Source organism: Nyctereutes procyonoides, unplaced genomic scaffold (assembly GCF_905146905.1).
Source record: "Nyctereutes procyonoides isolate TBG_1078 unplaced genomic scaffold, NYPRO_anot_genome, whole genome shotgun sequence".
In the NCBI taxonomy this organism is placed as follows: Eukaryota; Metazoa; Chordata; class Mammalia; order Carnivora; family Canidae; genus Nyctereutes; species Nyctereutes procyonoides.
The window spans coordinates 7,303,537-7,327,089 of NW_026575042.1; the positions used below are offsets into that span (position 1 = coordinate 7,303,537).

Genomic DNA, 23,553 nt, shown 5'->3' on the forward strand with positions numbered 1-23,553 from the left:
GTCAAATACTGTATGATTTCACTTTTATGAGGTACCTAGAGTAGCTAAACTCAGAGAGAGAGAGAAAGAACAGTGGTTGCCAGGAGCTGATTGGGGGTGGGGAGTGGGGGGTGGGGAGGAGGGTAGATAGTTATTGTTTAATGGGTTCTGAGTTTCAGTTCTACAAGATGAAAAAGTTCCCATTGCACCACAATGTGAATATACTTGATATTACTGAACTGTCTGAACTGTAACACTTTAAAATGGTTAAGATGGTCAATTTGTTATATTTTTTTACCGCAATTAAAAGCAAAAATAATTTAAAGATAAAAATTTTAAAGCAATTTCTAAGTATAGAAAATAAAATGCAGTGAGCCTAATTATATAACCAGTTAGCATAAGTACAGAGAAAGAAACTATTTCAAGTAACTTTTCAAAACAATGGCTGGACTATAAGTAGTATAGCAGCAAAATAACAACCAACCAAAACAAAACAAAAAAACTTTTAACTATTTTCAGTAATTATGTCATTTGTGGCAACATTGGTATTGCTATTCTGAGCACTGTGGGATAGAGCAAAGAGAAGAGATTATAACGTAATTACTATCACCCTCAGTGACTTTGAGAACTGGCAGTGGGAAAACAGAGATATACATATGTAAAACAGAGGGTAAGGAAAAATGCTGGAATCCTAAACACGAACTAGAACTACCAGCATAAATTTATAATATATTTTGACCTTAAAACAAAAAAGTACCCCACATAAATATTTCCCCGATACATCCACTAAAGAGCCTTTATAAACAGTGATCATCTTAGTGGCAAGAGCTCTCTAGCACCCACACTGCTCCAAGGTTCCTTGGACAAACAGCTAATTCCAGATCTGGAGCAGGAATTGTACCAGATGAGCCTGGAACACTTTCTTGTGCTAGATACCAAACAATTTATCAAAAAAAAAATTAGATTCATGTCAAAATCAATCAACCTGAAAACATTCATATTAAAGGTTGAACAATTTGAAAATCAAGAATAATAAAAGCTACAATGAATTCAAAATCATCAAATACTTGTATTCTTGACTTCATAATGATTTAAAAAATTTTTTTGTTTGTTTAAAGATTTTATTTATTTATGAGAGACACACAGAGAGAAGCAGAGACACAGGCAGGGGGAAAAGCAGGTTTCATGCAGGGGCCCAATGTGAGACTTGATCCTGGGACTCCATGGTCACCCTGGGCCGAAGGCAGACGTTCAACCACTGAGCCACCCAAGGCGTTCCCATAATGATATTTTAAAATATTCTTAAGTTGTATCTGATAAGGAACTTTTATCTAGAATATATAAACTCTTTACAACTCAATAATAAAAAGACAATCCAATTTAAAAAAGAGGGGTACCTGAGTAGTTAGGTAGGTTAAGTGTCTGCCTTCCACTCAGGTCATGATCTCAGGGTCCTGGGATCCAGCCCCACATCAGGCTCCCTACTCAGTGAGAAATCTGCTTCTCCCTTTCCCTCTGCCCCTCCCTCGCTTGTGCTCTCTCTCTAATAAATAAATAAAATCTTTAAAAAAAAATAGGCAAAAAAAAAAAAAATAGGCAAAAGATCTGAATAGCTATTTCTCCAAGGAATATATGAAGCATATGAAAATCTATTCAAAATCATTAGTCATCAGGAAAACACAAATCAAAACCACAGCTGCTAGGAAGGCTGTAAAAAAAAAAAAAAAAGTCAGACAATGACAAGTGTTGGTGAGGCTATGGTGAAATCAGAACTCACATACACTGCTGGTAGGAATGTGAAATGATGTAACCATTGTGGAAGATGGTCTGGCATTCCTCAAATGGTTCAACAAAGAGTTGCCATATGACCCAGGAACCCCCTCCCAGGTACACACTTAACAGAAAGGACAACATACACAGACTTGTACACAAATGTTTACAGCAGCAGCATTCATCATAGCATGTGCATCATGTGTATCAACACACAAATGAACAAAATGTGGTATACCCATACAAAGGGATAGTATTAGACCATAAAAGATAGTGAAGTATCAACCCATACTACAATACAGATGAATGTCAAAAATATTTAAGCTAGGGGTGCCTGGGTGGCTCAGTGGTTGAGCATCTGCATTCGGCTCAGGTCGTGATCTCAGGGTCCTGGGATCAAGTCCCACATCAGGCTCTCCACAGCCTGCTTCTCCCTCTGCCTACATTTCTGCCTCAATCTCTCTGTGTCTCTCATGAATAAATAAAATATTAAAAAAAAAAAAAAAACTAAGCTAAAATAAAAGAAGCCAGCTTCAAAAGACCACACATCCTATGACTCCACTGACTGCAAGTTTAGAACAGGGAAATCTACAGAGACAGAAAACAGATGGATGGTTACTCAGGGCTGAGGGGGCAGGTGACTGAACAATGAGAACTAAAGGAGCCAAAGTTTCTTTCTGACGTTACCAGAGTACTCTAAAACTAACAGAGGATGCCTGCACCCAACTGTGAAGACACAAAAGGCCCTGAATTGTACACTTTAAACAGATGAACTGGATGGTATGCAAATTATTTTAATCCACTTTAAAATAATAAAAAAATAAAAGTCATGATAAAATTAGTACATCCTATTTTGCAACCCCTAATTAACAGATCGAATGTCCAACAACAGCACTACAAAAAGAAAGAGCCATACATTGGGGTCTCCTGCCAGAAGATAATCCTTGAAGCCGACTTGCCAAAAATGCCGCACCTATATTTGGTTAAGCCTCTAAACCCAACTACCTGTTTACAGAAAATACAGAAGAAAAGGGAACACGTTAAAGACACCAGAGGGATGAAACAGCAAAATCCCTAAGGCTGTTGCGAACTTTTAAGACAAGCAATTCAGTCTCTTCAACACACAAATTGAGAGGGAAAAAAAGAGAACGGGATGAAAGGAGACCTATAAATAAAAAAGAGACTTAAAAGAAATGACAACTAATTCCAACCTATGGAATTTATCTGGATCCTCAAGGTCTTTTTTTATTTTTTAACTATAAAAAAGAAAACCACTTAGGACATTTGAGACAATTAAAATTCTAACAATGGCTGGACATGTAGTATGAAGGAATTATTCTTAATTTTTCAGATGTGAAATGGTCTCATGGTTATAAAAAGAGAGGGAGTCCTTACCTAAACTCATATTAATATATGAGACCCTGAGGACTTGTCTCAGAGAACAAGAGTAGGGGAAGTGGACAGGGCAAAATTGGCCATTGGTTGATGGTTGCTGGGGACAGATGATGGGTTTATGAGGGTACAGAGTAGTCAACTATTCTTTGTATTTTTAAAAGCTCTAATAAGACACTTTTTAAAAATCTCCGGTAAGAAAAAAAAGAAAAATAATCCACTACTAAAATAAATAACTACTAAGAAAATAATAGAGACATTCCTAACGAGGCATTCTTCCACAGAGCAGGTATAGAGACAACTTTTAAGATACAGTTATAATCCCAGCAGAAAGCACCGAAGACTTTAAAAATTGTATTAATAGCATTGTTGTTGTAATTGAATGGTCCTTCTTTACCCTTTCCTTCTGAGCTATAATGAAACATACCTGAGTGCCTAACCTCTCTGTAGGTCTCTGAACATGAACATTCTACTGCATGAGGCAGTATCTATTTAGAAGAAGAGCTCAGGGGCATCTGGGTGCCTTAGTCAATTGAGCAGGTGACTCTTGACTTAGACTCAGGTCATCATATTGGTCATGATCTCGGGGTCCTGAGATCAATCAAGCCCCGAGTTGGGCTCCACACTCAGCATGGAGTCTGCTTGTACCTCCCCCACTCTCTGCCCCTGCTCTTGCTCAGCCTCCTGCACTCCTGCATGTTCTCTCTCTCCCTCAAATAAACAAACAAACAAACGAATACATGAATAAATGAATAAATGAAATCTTTAAGAAAAAGAAAAAAGAAGAAGAAGAGCTCAAAGAGAAGGTACACTAGAGAGACACTATTACAAGGTCTTCACCATTACGGTACCTGAAGTAGATTTACAAAGCATTTAAAAAGCTTATGATTCTTTAAGAAAAGCATAATTTTTTTACATAAAAATTAAAAACCAGGGGCCCCTGGATGGCTCAATTGGTTAAGTTGAACCAGGTTGTGGGCTCAAGCCCTGCATTAGGCTTCCTGCTTAGCAGGGGGTCTTCTTCTTTCCCTTCCCCCAATCATGCGCGCATGCGCGCTCTCTCTCTCTGCTCTCAAATAAATAAAACCTTAAAAAAAACTTAAAAACCATAGCTCTATGTATACTAAGACATCTCTAGATATCAGAAGATGATAGAAGGAAAAAATAAAGTTGCCTAGTAAGTTAATCATAGAGATTTGCTTTTTTTTATTTTAAAAATGCTCAAGGGCATTTGAGAAGATAGAAAGATAACTCATTTTAGTACTGAACACTAAATACTTACCATGAGATTTTCTTCTAATCTACAAGAAACAAAGAGCCAGAAATAGATATGAAAAATGCACGGAAAGGCAAAAAAGGAGTCCAAGGACTCTACATAAAGTATGACAGTTCAGAACTCAGAAACTGACCCTTGAGAAACAAGAAGAATCAGAGGAAACCACCTATGCCACCAAATCATAGCTTCAGTGAGCCCTGTCATACAGTATGAAAATATCCAGAGGTCTCTTTTTCATTTATATAGACACAAGTCTTCTTATCCTAAGATTTTTTTTAACAGACTTTATTTTTTAGAGCACTTTTAGGTTCATGCAGTTGAGTGGAAGTACAGAGTTCCTATAGACCCCTGCCCCCACATAAATAGAGCCTCTCCTACCTACTATCAACATCCTGCATCAGAGGGGTACATTTGTTACAAATGCTGAGCCTGCACTGACATATCACAATCACCCAAAGTCTATAGTTTACATTAGGGTTCCCTCTTGGTGTTGTATATTCTATGGGTTTTGACAAATGTATAATGTAACCACCAATATAGTATCATACAGAACAGTATCACTACCCTAAAAATCCTCTATATCTGCCTATTCATCATCCTTCTTTCCCCCAAACTCATCAAACATTTCCAAGCACTTTTTAAAAAAGACCAAAACAGACTGGAATGAGTATTTTCAGCCCTCAAGGGAAAAAAAATTCCCATTAGAGTCTATAGTATTAATGCCAGTCCCTTTGAGATTAGATTAACAGCTTCTCTCCCTTCATGTTACTGATGTTTCTAACAACTTACCAATGCACATTTCCTAAATTATTTTCTGGGCTTTTAATTTTTGCAATGTACTTACAACTCATTTTTTGACAGTATCCTTTTGTCCTCTGCTTAGACTGACATCAACACTTTAAAAGTCCAAATCCAATAAGAGAACCCAATTTGTTCTCTGAAGTTGTCAAAGGGCAAATCTGACCTTGGACAGTGGCTTTTATTTTCCATCTGCTCATTTTAACAATATAGCTTACAAACCTCTAAAGAAAACATCTGTTGACATCTAATGCGTGTCTTTATCCTGCTATTTTTAAATAACTGGTTAAAAACTTCTCTTCAATCTTTTAGAAAACAGATTACTTTGAAAAATGATAGAAAAGAAAACAGTGAACCGTCTCACTCAAAGTCTTTGGAGCTTTGTAGCATTCCAACCCATTAAAACAGGAAGAAATTAGTAATTCACTATAATTGTTCCAATTAAGAGATAGAAAATAAAGATAAAACTTGAGTTGCATTCTAGCTTCAAAAAATGAAAGGGGTCATAAGATTTTCCTTAGGAAAATTAGATTTTATAAAAATGTAAAGAGGAAAATATTTTAAGACCTGACATCTCATATTGTGTCAACTTCCTTGGACCAGTTTCGACTGAAGCTTCAGTCCCAGGTATGCTGCACTCTTCCATCAAGCCCAGCACTTCTGAAAGATCAGGTTCTAATTTTCTGACCCAGGGAAAGGGATGATACAAGATGCACAATTACCTTTGATTTTTCTTCATTTTCTCTATAAAATTCTGCCATCTGTTCTTCCTGTTCTTCAATAACATCCTTGAGGGTGTCTACCTGGTAGATCAAATTATTCTTCTCATTGTCTAACTGTGCGTTGGAAACCATGGCTTTCTTGTATTTTTCTTCCACTTCGGACAAAGACTCCTAAATGAAAGTCACAGCCATCAGCCTAATATCTAAAATATGTTCACTGCTTATATGCAATATAACAGGAAATGTAGCACTGGCACAAACACATGAAGATGCACTTTTGCAAAATACAAGCAGTTGGGGAAACTCCTTGTTTAGTAACATGCACATGAAACAGAAGGATGGTAATAAGCCAATTATGCCACGATAAGAATTTTATATGCTCTCTGCTATCCAAGAAAACAAAATCAAGCAGCAGTGTACCCTCTGAAAGATGTGGTGGTATATAGACCACATGTATCTATTAGTCATAAAATGAAGCATCATCAGTGTTTTCAGAAATGTTACTCTTGTTTTTAATAAACTGTCTGGTATTCAGAATGAATTGATACAACATAATATAGCCTCTCTTTACATAAGAAAACTCAATATTCATTTGAATTTTGCTACTTTCCAGACATCTGTTTTCAGTATTTTCCTGTTGTGCATAATAATGCTAATATAAATGCATAAACATTTTTATAACAATTATTCAAATTATGGTCATTCTTAAATACATAAGCAATACAAAAATGATTTAAAAAGGCAAAAAAAAAAGGGCAAAATACCTAAAATTTTATAGAATTCAAAGTTTTCTGCTTAAAACAGCTTACAAGTCTATTTTTTAATATCAAATTTGGTAGATTATTACTATCTAGTAACAATTTTTAAGGTTAAAAAGAATGTTTTACATAGAAAAAGTCATCACTTCTAGAAATAAATTTTAAAAATACTAATGTAAATGTTCAACAAACCAAGATAGAAGACACAAAACTGACAGTCCAGAACCCTTACATTTGTGATTAACTGACTTTTGATAAAGGTACTCTGACAACTCAATGAGAAAAGAATACTTTTTTCAACAAATGGCGCTGGGATAACAGAATATCCACATGCAAAAGAATAAAGTTGAACTCCTACATCACACCATACACGAAAATTAACTCAAAATGAATCAGAGACCTAAATGTAAGAGCTAAAATTATAAAATTCTTCAAAGAAAACAGCACTAAATCTTCATTACTTTGGAGTAGACAGTAGGTTTCCTAGATACAATACCAAAAGCACTATCAATGAAAAAAAAGACTTCATCAAAATGAAAAACTTCTGTGCTGGGCAGCCCAGGTGGCTCAGCGGTTTAGCGCCATCTTCAGCCCAGGGCGTATTCTGGAAACCAGGGATGGAGTCCCATGTCAGGCTGCATGGAGCCTGCTTCTCCCTCTGCCTTTGTCTCTGCCTCTCTCTCTCTGTGTGTGTGTGTATGCGTGTGTGTCTCATGAATAAATAAATAAATATCTTTAAAAAAAAAAAAAACTTCTATGCTACAAACAATACCATCAAGAAAGTACCAAAAAAAAAGCCCATACAATGGGAGAGAATATTGGTAAATCTTATATCTGATTAGGTACCTGTATCCAAAACATATAAAGAACTCTTCTTACAAGACCATAATAAAAAGACACATAATTCAATTTTAAAATGGGTAAGGATTTGATTAGATATTTCTCCAAATAGGATATGAAAATGGACAAGAAGCACAGGAAAATAGGCTTAACATCATTAGTAATTAGGGAAATGCACATCAAAACCACAATGAGGGGCACATGGGTGGTACAATCTGTTAAACTTCTGCCTTCGGTTCAGGTCCTGGGATCCAGCAAACTCCATGTTGGGCTCCCTGCTCAGCGGGGAGTCTGCTTCTCCCTCTCCCTCCCTTCTTCTCCCTCTCTCCCTGCTTGTGCTCTCTTTCTCAAATAAATAAAATATTAAAAACACCACCACAATGAGATACCACTTCGGACCTACTATAATGGCTATAATTTAAAAAAGAAAACCAGAAACCAGATTAACAAGTGTTGGTGAGGATGTGGAAAAACTAGAAGCCTCATACATTGCTGGGGAGAATGTAAAATAATGCATCTGCTTTGAAAAACAGTTTGATAATTCCTCAAAGTGTTTAAACATACTGTTACCATATGACCCAACAATTCTACTCCTTGGGAGCTATCTACGAGAAATAAAAAAGGTATGTCCATACAAAAACTTGTACACAAATGTTCAGAGGAGTATTATTCATAACAACCAAAAACTGGAAACAGCCCAAATGTCCATCAACTGACACATAAACAAAATGTGGGAAATCCATACACTGCAATATCACCAGTCGTGATAGATAGATAGATAGATAGATAGATAGATAGATAGATAGATAGGGATAGATAGATAGATAGATAGATGATAGATAGTTAAGGATGTTACAATATAGATAAATCTTGAAAACATTATACTAAATGAAAAGTCAATCACAAAAGCCTACATATTATATGATTCCATTTGTATGAAATGTCCAGAATAGGCAAATCCACAGAGGCAGAAGGCAGATTAGTGGTTACACAGGGCTGGGTGTGGAAGAGGAAGAGGAAGGATGAGGAATGACTGCTAATTAGTACAGGGTTTCTTTCTGGGGTAATGAAAGCATTCTAAAATTGGGTTGTGGTGTTGGTTGTGCAACTCTGTGACTATGCTAAAAACACTTGAATTGTGTACACTTTAAATGGGCAAATTTTTACAGTATGTGAGGTATACCTCAATAAGGATACACTGACACATGGTAACAATGCTTCACAAACGAGGGCTGTATAATGTTTATACCAGGTTTGGGAACAAATATAACCCAAATAAAAAATATAAGCAAAATCAATTGTATAATGGTTTAAATATAGTAGGATCCTAATATAATACAGAGTTTAAAATGATTCTTAAAGGCTAATAGCATTAAAAAAAAAAAAAGTCTTCCTCACAGCTCAGTCCCACTGAAAATGGGGCATAACTAACTGCATGAACATCAGAATCCAAGATAGTTTAGCAATAGATGCAAAAATTCCATATTTAAAAAAAAAAAATCAAAAAAAAAAATTCCATATTTAACAATAAATTTGACATAACAAAATAAAATTGACATAACATTTATGGCATGTACTCTTCCTTTAAACAACAGACCATGGAAGACAGTTTTAAATTTGTGTTAAGGTAGTTTTAATTATTTCAATCTAGCTATTAGGAAATAGTTTTACTTAAATGTGTCTAAGGCAGTGATTTTGCAAGTGTAGATTCTATACTACTAGCAACAGCTTTAGCTGGAAACTGGGTAAACATGCAAATTCTCAACCCCATCCCAGACCCACTGAATGAGAAAATCTGGAAGTAGAGTCTAGCAATCTGTAACTTAACAAAACTCAAGTGGTTCTGCATGGAGGCTACAATGAGAAAAAGCACCTCCAAAGGCCAACTCACTTAATCAAGAATTAGGCTATAAGCAATAACTCAGTATTCTTTTTATTTTTATTTTTTTAAGATTTTATTTATTTGAGAGAGAGCCACAAGCAAGGGGAGCGGCAGAGGAAGAGGGCAAACAGTGTAGAAAGCTTGCCACAGGGCTCCATCTCAGGAACCCAGGATCATGACCTGAGCCAAAGGCAGACATTTAACCAGCTGAGCCACCCAGGAGTCCCCTAGTAACCTTTTTTAATAGGATACGGATACATTCACACAACCATGATTGATCACCAGACTATTTTCTTAAATTATTTTTCTCTCACTTAAAAAAGTCACTCCAAGGATAAATAAAACTTGAAGTCAAGCTCAATTATATGCTGACCATGAATTAAGAAAAGAAAGGTGGAGGGATGCCTAGGTGGCTCGGCAGCAAAGCGTCTGCCTTCGTCTGCCTTCGGCTCAGGGCATGATCCAGGTACAGGGATAGAGTCCCGCATCCGGCTCCCTGCAAGGAGCCTGCTTCTCCCTCTGTGTCTCTGCCTCTCTCTCTCTCTCTCTCTCTCTCTCTCTCTCTCTCTCTCTGTCGTTCATGAATAAATAAATAAGAAAGAGAGAGAGAGAGGAAGGAAGGAAGGAAGGAAGGAAGGAAGGAAGGAAGGAAGGAAGGAAGGAAGGAAGGAAGGAAGGAAGGAAGAAAAAAAAGGAAAAGGGTGTGTAAGGGGTGGGAGAGGAGGATGGATGAAATAGATAAGGAGATTAAGAGTACACATATCATGATGAGCACTGAGTAATGTATAGAATTATTGTATTATTATGTTGTGCACCTAAAACTGATAGAGTATTGTATTTATACTTCAATAAAATAAATAAAATAGGTCTCTTCTAAATGAAAAAAAATAAACTGGGTACACCACGGTATATCACAAAGTGATTTTTCTATTACTCTGGATATGCTTAAAACTGTTGTACTGAACATGGAGGGGCGCCTGGGTAGCTCAGTCAGTTAAGTGGTTGCCTTTGGCTCCAGTTGTGATCTCAGGGTCCTGGGATGGAGCTGGCATGGGGCTCCTCCTCACCAAGGAGCCTGCTTCTCTCCTCTCTCTGTCTCTGCTCCTCCCCTTGCTCGTGCTCTCTTTCTCTCTCTCAAATTAATAAATAAAATCTTAAAAAAAAAAGAAAAAAACTGTTGCACTTAACATGGATATATTTAATGTATTTCTTACAGGTTTTCTTAGCATGGTATCATTTATGCAAGGAACATTAAGTTTTGCTTTTTTCTCTTAAAAGGGATCTTGTGTAGTTGTTCAGTCTCAAATTTAATCTGTTCTCCTATATACTTCAAAGACTATAATAAATGGTAGATCTAAATGTAAGAAAAAAGTTTTTTTAACATTTTAAATAAAATAAAAGGCAAGGAAGAATACCTCTGAATCACTTGCTTTCCTGATAGATTATATTATATATGAGACTTCAATGAGTGTATTTATTTAATACATTGGATTTTTATCCCTTGATCCAAGATATTTCCAAAAGTCTTATCTCTAAAACCTTAAAAGGGAATTAAATCCTGAAGATTAGAGTCATTAAAACTAACTGAGCACATCTGCATACTACCTTTGTAATTCTCCTATTGTTTACTGATAGCCACACACTGTCATCTCAGTGGCCTCACTTTGCAGGACTTCCCTACACCCTTTTTGGTCCTGAGTCGTATCAGTAAGGGACAATAATCATCCACATTAAGTTTTTGACTGGTAACTGTGCTACCTCACATCACACCAGGGAAGATGATGAAAGCCCTGCCCCATCAGGCCTATGGGCATATCCTGAGTCACCTTTCTGAATGGCTTATGATTTTAGAGGCCTGATGTGTATTTTCTATTTGAAATAGGGACATGCACGTGTTCAGAGAAACTTTAAGTTTCCTCATATTAGATTTGAACTTCATAATAAAACATGGGGAAGAGCAAGCACCAATGACAACCAAAAAGTCTGCCTCACATGGACACTTATATTGAAAACTGGTAGCAATCCTCACTTGGAAAAGATTTAGGCCCATCTAAATTTACCTCCCAAATTCTTTAAAGCACTGAATCTGTGTAATCCTTTTTGAGCTATAGTTTAAAAAAGAAAAGAAGAAGAAACAAAACAAAAACATAGGCGTCCTACCTCAGGGTCCTTCCTCTAAAAGGAATATTTATAATAATGCACTCTTAGATATCTTTCTCCTGCCTTTAATATTGACTGAATTTGGTAACAGAAATAGGCAATATTCTCTCATTTAGCATGGAAGAATTTTAAGGTCTAATTTTCAATTTAAAAACATATATATTTATTTGCAGAGTACTTTTTAAGAGTTTGCCCAATTCGATTTTGTATGGCTAAGACACGAGGGACATGCAAGTATTTTACAAAGTTTAAAAACTCTCAGGTGTAATATCTTTTACTGAATATTCCAAAAACTCTACCAAACATTTAGACATAAGCAGATACTGGAAGTTCACCTTTCCTACACATTGCAGGTTAAGCACATGCTTGAAAGACAAACACTGTTAGTAAAGCTATGTGCACTGGGGTTAACAGAACTTGTGAAACCACTGTTACCCAACCCTTCTGCGTACAGACAGCATGCTTGGGCTGCAGAATGGGCCCTGATACCTTTAGTTCTTTAAGCCCTTGCATGTATCTCCCTTCTACATCCTGTATCTGGTCCTTAAGGTCATAGATATCCTGCAGGACATAGGAATGAACCATTGCATAAAACCATGCACAAACATATCTTAAATCTCAAAGAATTCAGATGAAAATGTGAATTATTTTTGTATATTCCAGACTAAAAGCAGAAATATCAAAGTACACAGCATAACTGCCACTCTAAACCACAGAACAGGGCAAACAGGTCAGGTGATAGTGGGGCTGGAGAAGTTCTAGAGTAATCAATCTAAAGTGTTAAGTATTTTCTTAGTATTAAGGAGTTTTGAAACAGCATTAGCAAAGGGGGGTGTGGTTCTGTATATGAAAAAAACTATATAAATTATAACAGTCAACATATAATTTTTAAAATTTTATAAATCATTTAAATAATTTTTAACAATGCTTCACCTAGAAATAGTAAAATATGTAGCAAATTAATTATAAGCAACATATTTTACTGACTCATGCAGTTTTAAAAACTGTAATAAATGGATATGAACAAAGTTGTCTTTCAATGACTTGCTTACCAACCACAATTAATTTGGGAGAAAGAAAATACAGGGAAGGAAGTTAAACACCTACATTTTAAACATTATGTCAAATGAGAAAGTCTATGCTGAGGATGCCATTTAAATGATGAGAAAAGAGCATCGGCTCCAAATGTTACCATAATCCTTAAAAGTAAAGCAGGTCAAATTTTAAATGGAAAATACAGTTTCCCTTATACCTGACCCTGTTATGTACAATCTGTTCAGAATGCCTGATTTAGGGGGAAATGACTGCCACGGTTATTTTCCCTAAGCACATTCTGCAATACAGGCAGGATCAATTCTCAAAGGCCAGTCACACACACACTTGCTATATTATACTTCCCCTGCCCTCTTCATGCCTCCTTAGTAGGTCTGTCTGCTGGTTGATTCATTCAACAGGCACACACTGAAGGGCTACTAGGAGCCAAGTGTGGATACAAAACTCTCATTTCCTTCAAGGAAGTCATTCTCTTAAAGAAGCAATACAAGGAAATGGCAAGCACAAGCTAAGTTGTGAGGCTGGAGGCCTTTGTCCTCCTGTGTCCTGTCCCCCTGAAGATGAGTTGATCTCATTCAACGCTGCACCCCCAGCAGCTATGCCTGGTACACAGTAAGAGCTTGATAAATACTGATACTCTCAAAGTCATACCATGTCAGCCTGGGTCAGCTCTCCTTCTTGACTGCCACTGTCACTGCTGCAAATCTCTCCGCCCTCTACCCCCCAGCCCACTTATTACAGGCTGCCCATTTCTAAGCTAGACTCCTGCACCTACCCACCTACAATCTGACTCAGGACCCCAGTCCCCACCTCCTCCTCACTGTGTCAGCAGTCCAGGACCTCCACATTTGGCCCCCCTCCAGCCGCACCCTGGGCATTCCTCTCACCCACACAAGGCACCTGCTCCTCAGTCACCCTCTCCTTCCCTCTGCCTTCCTGTTCTCTCTCTACTGGTTCAAGTCAAGCAATGAAAATAATAATCAAGCCAGCCTATGAAAGAAAACAAAAGCCTTCTCTAAACCTCCTATCTCTATTGACCAATCAACTCCAGTATTCTCTCCAGAGCAAGTTTCTTGCATCTTTTTCCATCACAGTTTTGACTTCACACTATTCAACCACAGGGGACTGTTCCTCTCACCTCCAGTGCTTCCTCCAATCTGGAGTCACTCTTTAAGAGCACAAATCAGATACTCTTTTTAATATCCCACAGTTACCAGGAGAAAATCAAATGCCTTCTAGGCTACCATAAATGATGCTTTGTGGTCTGGCCCATGACTACTTCCCAGATCTGCCCCCTCACCTCCCTCTCCTCCTTACTTCTCATCCTACCCTCAGGCAATTGTGCTATACAGACAACCTTCTGGTTCTCTGAAGTTCTGAGAAAGCCTTTGCCTGATTAATTTGTTTTCGTCCTTTATACGTTAGCTCAGAGTACAACTCCTTTGGAAAGCCTTTTGTTACCTCTTCTTCTAGTCCAACACAGCTGACACTTCTCTGAATGCCCTTAATAACCCTGTTCTGGCTACTACATAGTATCACACAATGTGGTTGTACTGGTTTCTATCAGTTTGTCTTCCCTATGAAACAGTGAACTCCTGAAGTTCACGATGTGGTACATTGCCTAAATCTCTGGGGTCAAGGGCTCAATAAATGTTGAATCAATTAATGAATGCAATTTTTATTACTACCCTTCCCCCACTGCTCACAACAGAAATTCAAATACATTTTCAAAGTCCTCATCTTTTAATAAAAAGGTTAATAAGAAGAATGAGGACTCAACCCTGGTACTTCTGTTATCCCCGGTATTACTACATCTATAATGAAAAATTGAAAGATAACCATATTCAAGTAGCCAGATAATACCATAATGGCTCAAAAGACTGACAATTCCTAGAGTCTGGTTCCTTGTATATCCACATTTTTTCCATTTAAAATATGGCCAATTATATCTGAATTACTTTTACATACATTAACAAGGTTTTTTTTTGGCATCTGTAAATTAGCAGAACTCATTCCAATATCATCAAATATTCAGGAAAGAGAACAGAAAAAAAGAATTAACTAATCTCCTTCTTTTAGATCTGAGTCACATTCCTGAACTGTCTTTAACAATTTTTTTTTAAAGAACTCGTACTCCTTTTCTTTCTACTAAGTCACATTAAATGTTAATAGTCCCAGTATTCTGTATACAAAGAAGCCAAAAAAAAAAGGTTTTTAAAAAGCAAACCAAAGACTGCGGTTTACCCGCAATTCACTTAATGAGGTGTCTGGATCTACTAAGCTGCTGGTGTCTCCGCTCCCTCGTCTAGATGAATTTCCACTCAGAGGGGTTGTTGCTGAGGCAGAATTCCGAGATGAAGGCTAGAGAAAGAGGAAGAGGACACATCTAAGTCTTGTTTCTTTCCAAATACATTCACTGTGGAAATTAAAACTGGGCCTGGGGTGGGGGTGTGAGGGAGACCTGTGTATGAGAAGGTGTGGACAGAGCAGACTGCTATGGGAAGGGGACACACTAAGCATAACTCTCTTTACTCCAATACTTTATTAGAATCTAGAATCCATAATAACAAAGGAAATAGTCTGTGTGCAAGTTGTTTCCCAAGTTTATCTTTGCTGTATCTTAAACAACACTGGGGTGAGCACATCAGATTAATTCAAAACAGTTCAGGACTTATAACTGGTATGCTAATTAGCAGTCCTTCTACTGAGTTCCTGAAGCTGCTTTAGAATCTTTTCTTTTCCTACTACTTTGATAAAGTTGGAAACAAAATCTGCAGCTCAAGCAAATTGTATCACTATGACTTTAAACTGCTATTCCCAGAGTTACTTTAAATGTTAGATTATGCTACTGGATTAACAAATGACACAGATCTATGCTGTTCGATATAGTAGCCATTAGCCACATGGGGCTACTGAGCATTTGACATATGGCTAGTCCAAACTGAGATTTTTTTTTTTTAATTGTAAAATACACACCAGATTTCAAAGGTTTACTATGGAAAAAAGAATGTAAAATATCTCATTAATAATTTTTCACATTGATTATATTGAAATACTTTGGATATGAGTTAAATGAAATATATTATTTAAGTAAACTTTACCTGTTTCTTTTTACTGTTTTAATGAGGTTACTAGAAAATTTAAACTTACATATGCAGGGTACATTTGTGGCTTATGCTGTATCTCTACTGGAAAGAACTGATATATCTTTTTTGGGTACCTCATGAAATTAATTCTGATAATTTCCCAAAGATGACTTTCTAAAAATATGTATAGAAGTTAGAGACTTTAACACAAAACAACTCCTAGAAAGGAGTTATTTAAAAAAAAAAAATTTAAGGGGGGAAAAAACCCTCAGAGTTTGTCTCCACCATTCCTAAAGACACTTGATTTTCAGTGTTTAATGGCTTCTTCTCAGGATCAAATTCTAGGGAATGAAAATCAAAGGAGCAGCCAAAAGTTTAAGAAGTGACATTCAAGGAAATAAAAATGCAGTGTCTTTTCTCTTCCCAATGCTTCACATGATTCAACCTCGGAGGAATTTGAGGGGTCAAGAACAGGAAGTAGATGAAGAGAGGAAGAGTAGCTCCACCAGTTCAAATGTAGTAAAATAATGAAATAGCAATAGAAATTCAGTTTAATTGACCTTGAGAAACTAATTCCCTTAGGAATTTATATACTCACCCTTGTGTAATTTTCAGCATACTGTTTGTCAGATTTTTCATCCAACTAGAAAAGAACAGAGATAAAAATCAGGAAAAGATGCTTAGCATGCTGGGGTTTTTTCAGAGGAAAAAAGAAGTGACCTCATTTTGAGTTCTCCAAGTTCAACCGATGTTTGGAACCTAAAAGTAAACATACTGAAACTGAAATACAAATTGAGACACATAAGACAAAATGTCAAGAACTTTAATTCTTATCCTAAGGATGACATGCAGTAAGTAAGCTGTCCTTATGCAGAAGTTTAGAACTTACAGATTTTCTTTTCATGGTATGTGAAACATGTTAAAGAAAATTTTATGTAAACTTGAGTTTTGGCATTGCAAAAGTTAACACACAAAAAAAATTTGTATGCATCAAAAGGAGAAGACTGATAAAACCAAAGGCCAAAAACTTTATTATCTAAACATTATTAGGACAGGGACACATAGATAAGACCGGTACACTCAGCCAAAAAACTTCAGATTGGATTAAAGCATGTTAAATATATCATCAAGAAAGATTTCTACCACAGCTCTTAAGGATTCAGTTCTTTGGGTTTTTTAGTTTTTGCTTTTTTAAGCAATACACGCACACATGTCAAAAAGAAAAGAAAAAAAAACAGCACAAAAGGGTACAACGAGCCTCTCTTCCTACTATTTGACAACCAAACCTTCCAATTCTCAATCCAAGGGCAACCAGCCCCCGAGTCTTTAACAAATTCTAAACTAATGTCCCAAATACATTCTATATCCTCTTTTTCTCCTTACCAAGTTTCAGGAATTAAAGAAATGACCTCATTTTTCTTCATGGCATTTATGACTCTCTGACCTCATGTTAATTTATTTATTGTCTTTCTCCTTAAGGTAAGCTCTAGGTCTATATGTTCATTTCTGTATCCCTAACATCAAAAAGAACACCTGGCATGTAGAAGGACTTGAACTTGGTTGGACAAATGAGTCAATGAGTCATCCTCTACCATTTGTACTTATAAACTTTCTTCATTCACTTTAAGGGCAGCATCATGTCCTGTCATCTGGACACGCCATAACTGAGTTACCCTATCTTCTGCAGATAGGATTAGTGTTCCTTTCATAAAGAGAGGTACCTTATAGGTCTAATCCCAAATTCTGACTTTATGGCTGAGGAAAGAGAAATTCAGAGGTGAAAGATTTTCCTGAAAGTAGAACAACTACTAAATGTCAGGGTTGGGTCCATCATCTCTCAGTTTTGTGAATCTTAAACCCTGTATTCATATAACTTATATACTGTGTTCATATAATGTATATACTGGTCTAGTTACCATTAGAGGGAAAAAGTCACAGATTTAACTAAAGGAAAATATACCCAGACTCCAACTCCTAGACCAACCCTCCTAGCCCAATCTAGGGGAAAAAATTTTGAAAACTTTCCTCGGTTAATTATTAAAACGCAAAATGCCATTATTTCTGGCTCTATTCAGATCACTTCACTCTAACTTCCTCATATTTGAAAATTTTTCTGTTCTTTCATTGCCCACATTTATCATGTTCATTCTTCCCTCACAGTTATTTATCCAATAAACAGTTTACAATTAAAGGTGTTTATCAGAAGTACTATATCAGTAATGTAAATACTATCTTAGACTTTGATCTCTTTTTGCTACCTTTTACTGTAATACTCATAAAAAGGAATTGATTTTAGTTAACTTCGATTTTTTTAATCACATATAAAATGTGTGAAAACAAACAAGCAATTGCAATAGTTTTTAATACTGGAAATTATTGTCGCAAAAAGGGATAAACTTCCACCACAGTTATACTAGTAAAACACATTGCCTGATATTTAAAGTGTTATTCTTCAGAATCAAAGAAATACCATATCTGAATAAAAATGCTGTATTTTCCCCCAGCTCCCTTCTTATGAGTTAAAGAGAAAAACAAGAAACCTTCAGAAACACTCTTCTAGATCAATCTGAATATCTGAAATCCTGGCTTATATTCCCCTCTCAAAAAATGATCCTCCCAAACCCACCCATTTTTTTAACAGTCACCTTGGAATGATCTTACATTTCGGAGGCTGCATCACTGAACTAGTCCATCGCAATGTTGATTCTATCTATTGCTTTCACTGTCTTCTGACAGATCCCAACTGTCGCAACCCAAACTGATCAAGTGCCAAACCTCAGGGATTGTTAAGGCAGCAGAAAATGCCAAGAGCAGCCATGCCGCAGTCCAGTCATTTGGGCTGCAATGACTTGGCCAGAGACTCCAGGTCTGGCTTCTCAGATTGTGCTATATTGTGTGCTGTCTTCCATTTACACAAAAAGCTACTTGAAACCTGGTGTTCTAAAATAAAAGCCCCAATGCTTTCTCTAGCATCCCAGTTGGTCTACTATACAACTGCTCTGTAATGACAAGTTAATGTTCATAATGATGACCCAGAGACTGCTGGATACTAAAAGGCTTTTAAATGGAATAAAATTTAATCATGTTTAATATATTAAGGCACAAAGTACAAAAAGATTGGTAAAAGGATGTATGCTTTCAACTGGAAGATGAATAAAGATGATCTAATGCAAAACATGGTAACCACGGCTAATTAAAAAAACCTGTGTATAAAAAACAATGGAAAAAATGAATATGTACTAATATATAAAACATTTATAAGATTGGTGAGTGAGAAATCAGAAAACAAAGGCTGTATAAGCTATATTGTAACAATTCTATAAAACATGCAAATTAAACTGACATAGAAAAATACCAAAGGTAAATCAAATTATTAAAAAAGAAAGTTGGTAATAAAGAAGTAGATTTAAAAAAAAAAACCCAAAACAAAAAAAACATTAAGCAAAGCTTTTTTTCTTCCCCCCAAATATGGTCCTTGGGAGTTAGTCATTAATGTTAACTATAGCCTACTAGTCCCAAAAATTTCAAGTAAATATTATGTCATTGTATCCTTAAATAATTAAACAGGTAATTTTCCAATCGGAAAAGGGTTTCTTTGATAGGTGGAACTTGGAAGTCAGCTAACAAGCTTACAATATTTCATATTAGTATTAATGGGAAAAGGAGAGCATGGGCACCTGGGTGGCTCAGTGGGTTAAGCATTAGATTCTTACTTTTGGCTCAGGTCATGATCTCAGGGTTCTGAGATGGAGCCCCACTTCTGGCTCCCTGGCTCAGTGGGGAGTCTGCTGCAGATTCTCTCTCCCTCTCCCTCTCCCCACCCCACCAACCCCTGCTCAAGCATGCACTCTCTCTCAAATATATAAATTTAAAAAAAAAAAGGGGGGGGGAAGCATGGCGGTAGACTTTATATTCCAGTTTGAATGCTTAACAATTCAAAAGTAGCATTTACTTAAAGAATTTCAAATTATCAACCAGTAAACAAAATCTTAAATATAATCTTTCCCACATTTCAGTGATAAATGCCTTTGCCTTATTTATGTCTAGGACATCTGAAAATACTTTGCTTTTGACATTAGAGATTATGGATTCTCTTTAAATCTAAACTCCTTGAGTATTTGTTGAAATGAGCACATGTGAGAAATATTTCTTAGAATACATATCTTGTCAAATGCTTTAAGCTCCTTATTTCTTTGTAAAAGATGTTTATTCTCAGATTAAAAGACCCTTTGAACCTCATTTCAGTATATGGCTACTTAGTTTGACAGATGATTTTACCTTACTAAAATGGTAAAATACAACTGAACCTTTTTGAATAGAAATAGAGCATTTTAGTTGTGAATACATTCTGATACTGTCATCTAAAAGTTGTTTAGAGAGGAACCTCTATGGTTCAGTCAGTTAAGCATTTGACTCTTGATTTCGGCTCAGGTCACGATCTCAGAATCATGAGATCAAGCCCCAGGTCAGGCCCTGTGCTAAACGAGAAGCCTGCTTAGAATCCTCTCTCTCTCTCTCTCTCTCTCCCTCTACCCCTATTCCCTCCCCTTGCACATGCACACACACTCTCTCTCAAAAGAAAAAATAAAGATTTTTTAAAAGTTTGTTTAGAAATAAAGACTTGTATATTGTTCTATTTTTTTTTTCTTAAACAATGCAGAAAGGGGCACCTGGGTGGCTTAGTGGTTGAGCATCTGCCTTTGGCTTGGGTCGTGATCCCGGGGTCTGGAATCGAGCCCAGCATCGGGCTCCTCACAGGGAGCCTGCTTCTCCCTCTGCTTATGTCTCTGTCTCTCTCCGTGTCTCTCATGAATAAATAAATCAAATCTTTTCTAAAAATATAAATAAATTTTAAAAAATTAAAAAACAATGCAGAAAAAAAGACCAGAGGCTAGAGCAATCATAAATAGTATTGCCAAGTCAGGGCCTGATACGCTTTTTCAGCACTCCTAGCTCAGAAGTTATAAATGGAGCAGACTGTACACATATATTGATCCACAAAGGGGAAGCCTGAAAGTATCTTTTAAAATTGTGAATTCATTGTCAGCATTTTAAAATCAGGATCTTTCACATAAAAATGCAGATTTCCTAGATTATCATTTCAAAAGGTAGGAGGGATCTTATCAATATCAAGTCTACTTTTCATTTGCCTACAATGAGCTATATAGTTATCCTTTAGGGATCCCTGGGTGGCGCAGCAGTTTGGCGCCTGCCTTTGGCCCGGGGCGCGATCCTGGAGATCCGGGATCGAATCCCACGTCGGGCTTCCGGTGCCTGGAGCCTGCTTCTCCCTCTGCCTGTGTCTCTGCCTCTCTCTCTCTCTGTGACTATCATAAACAAATAAAAAAAAAAAAAAGTTTAAAAAAAAATAAAATAAAATAAAAGAAATAGTATTAGGGATCCCTGAATGGCTCAGTGGTTTGACGCCTGCCTTGGACCCAGGGCGTGATCCTGGAGTCCCAGGATCGAGTCCCACATCAGGCTCCCTGCATGGAGCCTGCTTCTCCCTCTGCCTGTGTCTCTGCCCCTCTCTCTGTCTCTCTCTCTCTCTCTCATAGATAAATAAAATCTTAAAAAAAAAAAAAAAAAAGAGGTGTCAAAGAGAAAACCAGGGGATTAGATCAGGCAGGGAAGTATCTGCTGGTTAAAGCTCCTTCATTAAGACAAATGCCTCGAGATGTCTCTACTGGACAATCTTTCCTAAATTTAGTTCCCAATGATTGCAAAAGCAATGGACAAGCATTTCTTCAAAATAATGCCATAGTCTAAATGTTTAAAATCTATTCAGATTCTTCCCAGTTACCGAAAATCAGTGATACTTTACTAAATAATATCTTTTATTGTTCAACCTTCAAAGTCTGTCCAGGACTTTACAGATCCACCAAAATAAAAAGGAAAGAAAAAATTTAAGACTGATCAGGAATATCTAAATATGGGCTAGGCATTAGATGGTTTTAAGGAATTATTTTTAATTTTATTAGATATGATAATAGTGGGGTGAATATGAAAAAGAAATTCTCAATTAGAGATGCATACTGAACTAGTAGGAAATGACAGATTTGCTTTAAAATAATTCAGAAGAAAATAAATAAATAAATAAATAAATAAATAAATAATTCAGAAGACTGGGTGACAGGCATTGAAGAGGGCACTTGACTGGATGAGCACTGGGTTAACACTATATGCTATATGCTATATGTTAGCAAACTGAACTCCAATAAAAAAAATCAAAAAAATAAAAAATAAAATAATTAAGAAAAACAAAAGAGGGAGAGGGGAAGACAAAGCAAAATTGGCAAAATACTGGCAACTGTTGAAGCTGCTATGGGTTCTACAAGGGAAAATTTTCACAGAAAAGTTTTTTAAAAATCAGAGCAGATCAATATATACATTCCAAAATAAAACAAGTAACTGTACTTTATGTTACAGCAGTCCAATAAAAATTAAGGCAGTAAATTATGTTCCTACTTTTCAAATAGCTAATGTATTAGCCGTTAGTTACAAGCCTGAGGCACCACAACCACCCCCATGCAATTCACTCACGCTGGTCAAATCGGGGATACTGATGTCATCCACCTCAGAGACTACGCTCCCCCTACGATTGGAGCGACTAAAATAATCGGCGGTAGAAACCTTTCAACCAGAAAAAATGAAATGCTTTAAAGGTTAAGAAAAGACAGATGAAAGGAGTAAGAACATTGGCACATGAGAGAAAATTTTTTTGGTGCCTGATAAAGTATCATGCAATGAAGAAACAGCTGCAATTAACCTACTCAAAAAAGTAGAAAAGTAAAGGGGGTTCCTAAAGGAAATCATAGCTCTGCAAAACAAATTTTTTTGCACCTTAACTTGAGTTGTATACCTCAGATATCATTTACTGCTGAGGGCCAGCAAAGGGCTCCTGTGTTTAGCACATGCATCATCTTCACTAGGATAGTATTTACCTAAAGCCTCTACCATATTTCAAAAATTTATAGTTCATTATAGCTATCAGCTCTGTTAAGCACATATGTGCTCAATGCATTATTCTTTGCAGGGTTTTTACTACACCTTTCACCCAATTTCTACACTTCCCTCTTTTTCATATTCCTCAAGACCAGGAACTGTGGAACAAAATAAGGGAAGAACTACACTGGCTCCTTTCTGGTTCCCCAAACTCCGTCTTTTCCCACCTGAGACTTTGTCACTGGCCAAGAGAGCTCTTCTCTCACTCTTCAGGCAGCTGGCTCCTCCCATTTCAAGTCGCAGCTCAGAAGTCACTTCCATTGGGGAAGCCTTCTCTGACCATCCCATCCAAAGGGATGGATACACACACACATGCATCTCTCAATATTCCTGTCCTATCACTTGTTTTTCCCTTCACAAGCCGTAGGGTTACTTTTCGTCCTTTCTTGTTTATTTTCTATTTCTTTCACTAGGATATAAGCTTCATGAAGTCAAATCTAGTCTCTCTAGCTGACCACATTATTCTCAGTACTTAATACACTGCCTCCCATATAATAAGTACTCCATAAACTTTTGCTGAATAACAAATGAGTACTTTTTACCTCACTCATCAGCCTTACCTCAGCTCTGATTACCTTGCTTAAGAACTTTTCCCTTAAAAAAAAGAACTCTTCCCTTCCAGGAAGGGAATTTTGAAATCCATCCACAGAGACAAAGAAGGCTTACAAGTGTGAAGTTTTGCTAAGGGCTAATGCAGTGGAGCAACAGTATTTTTATTCACAGTTACAGTAATACAACTTAGATTTACATATACCTAATATTTTACTGGTTCCTACTGTCTCAGAATTTTGGTATTCACCATATAGTAATTCATTTAATGCACATATTAAGC

At 36.7% G+C, this 23,553-nt stretch overlaps 1 protein-coding gene across 15 annotated transcripts in view; it reads right to left on the reverse strand.

The window, feature by feature from the left end:
- Nucleotides 1-23,553, reverse strand: part of LRRFIP2 (LRR binding FLII interacting protein 2) — a 112,350-nt gene that overhangs the window by 23,002 nt on the left and 65,795 nt on the right. For 8 of the 15 annotated variants that reach the window (XM_055321670.1, XM_055321674.1, XM_055321672.1 and 5 more), the window contains 5 exons: nt 22,260-22,349; nt 16,315-16,359; nt 14,875-14,991; nt 12,067-12,138; nt 5,938-6,108 (listed from right to left, as the gene is read on the reverse strand). In XM_055321670.1, the coding sequence (XP_055177645.1) occupies nt 5,938-6,108; nt 12,067-12,138; nt 14,875-14,991; nt 16,315-16,359; nt 22,260-22,349 (495 nt within the window). The remainder of the gene's footprint in view (nt 1-5,937; nt 6,109-12,066; nt 12,139-14,874; nt 14,992-16,314; nt 16,360-22,259; nt 22,350-23,553) is intronic. The other 7 variants (XM_055321678.1, XM_055321676.1, XM_055321680.1 and 4 more) reach the window with 3 other exon arrangements.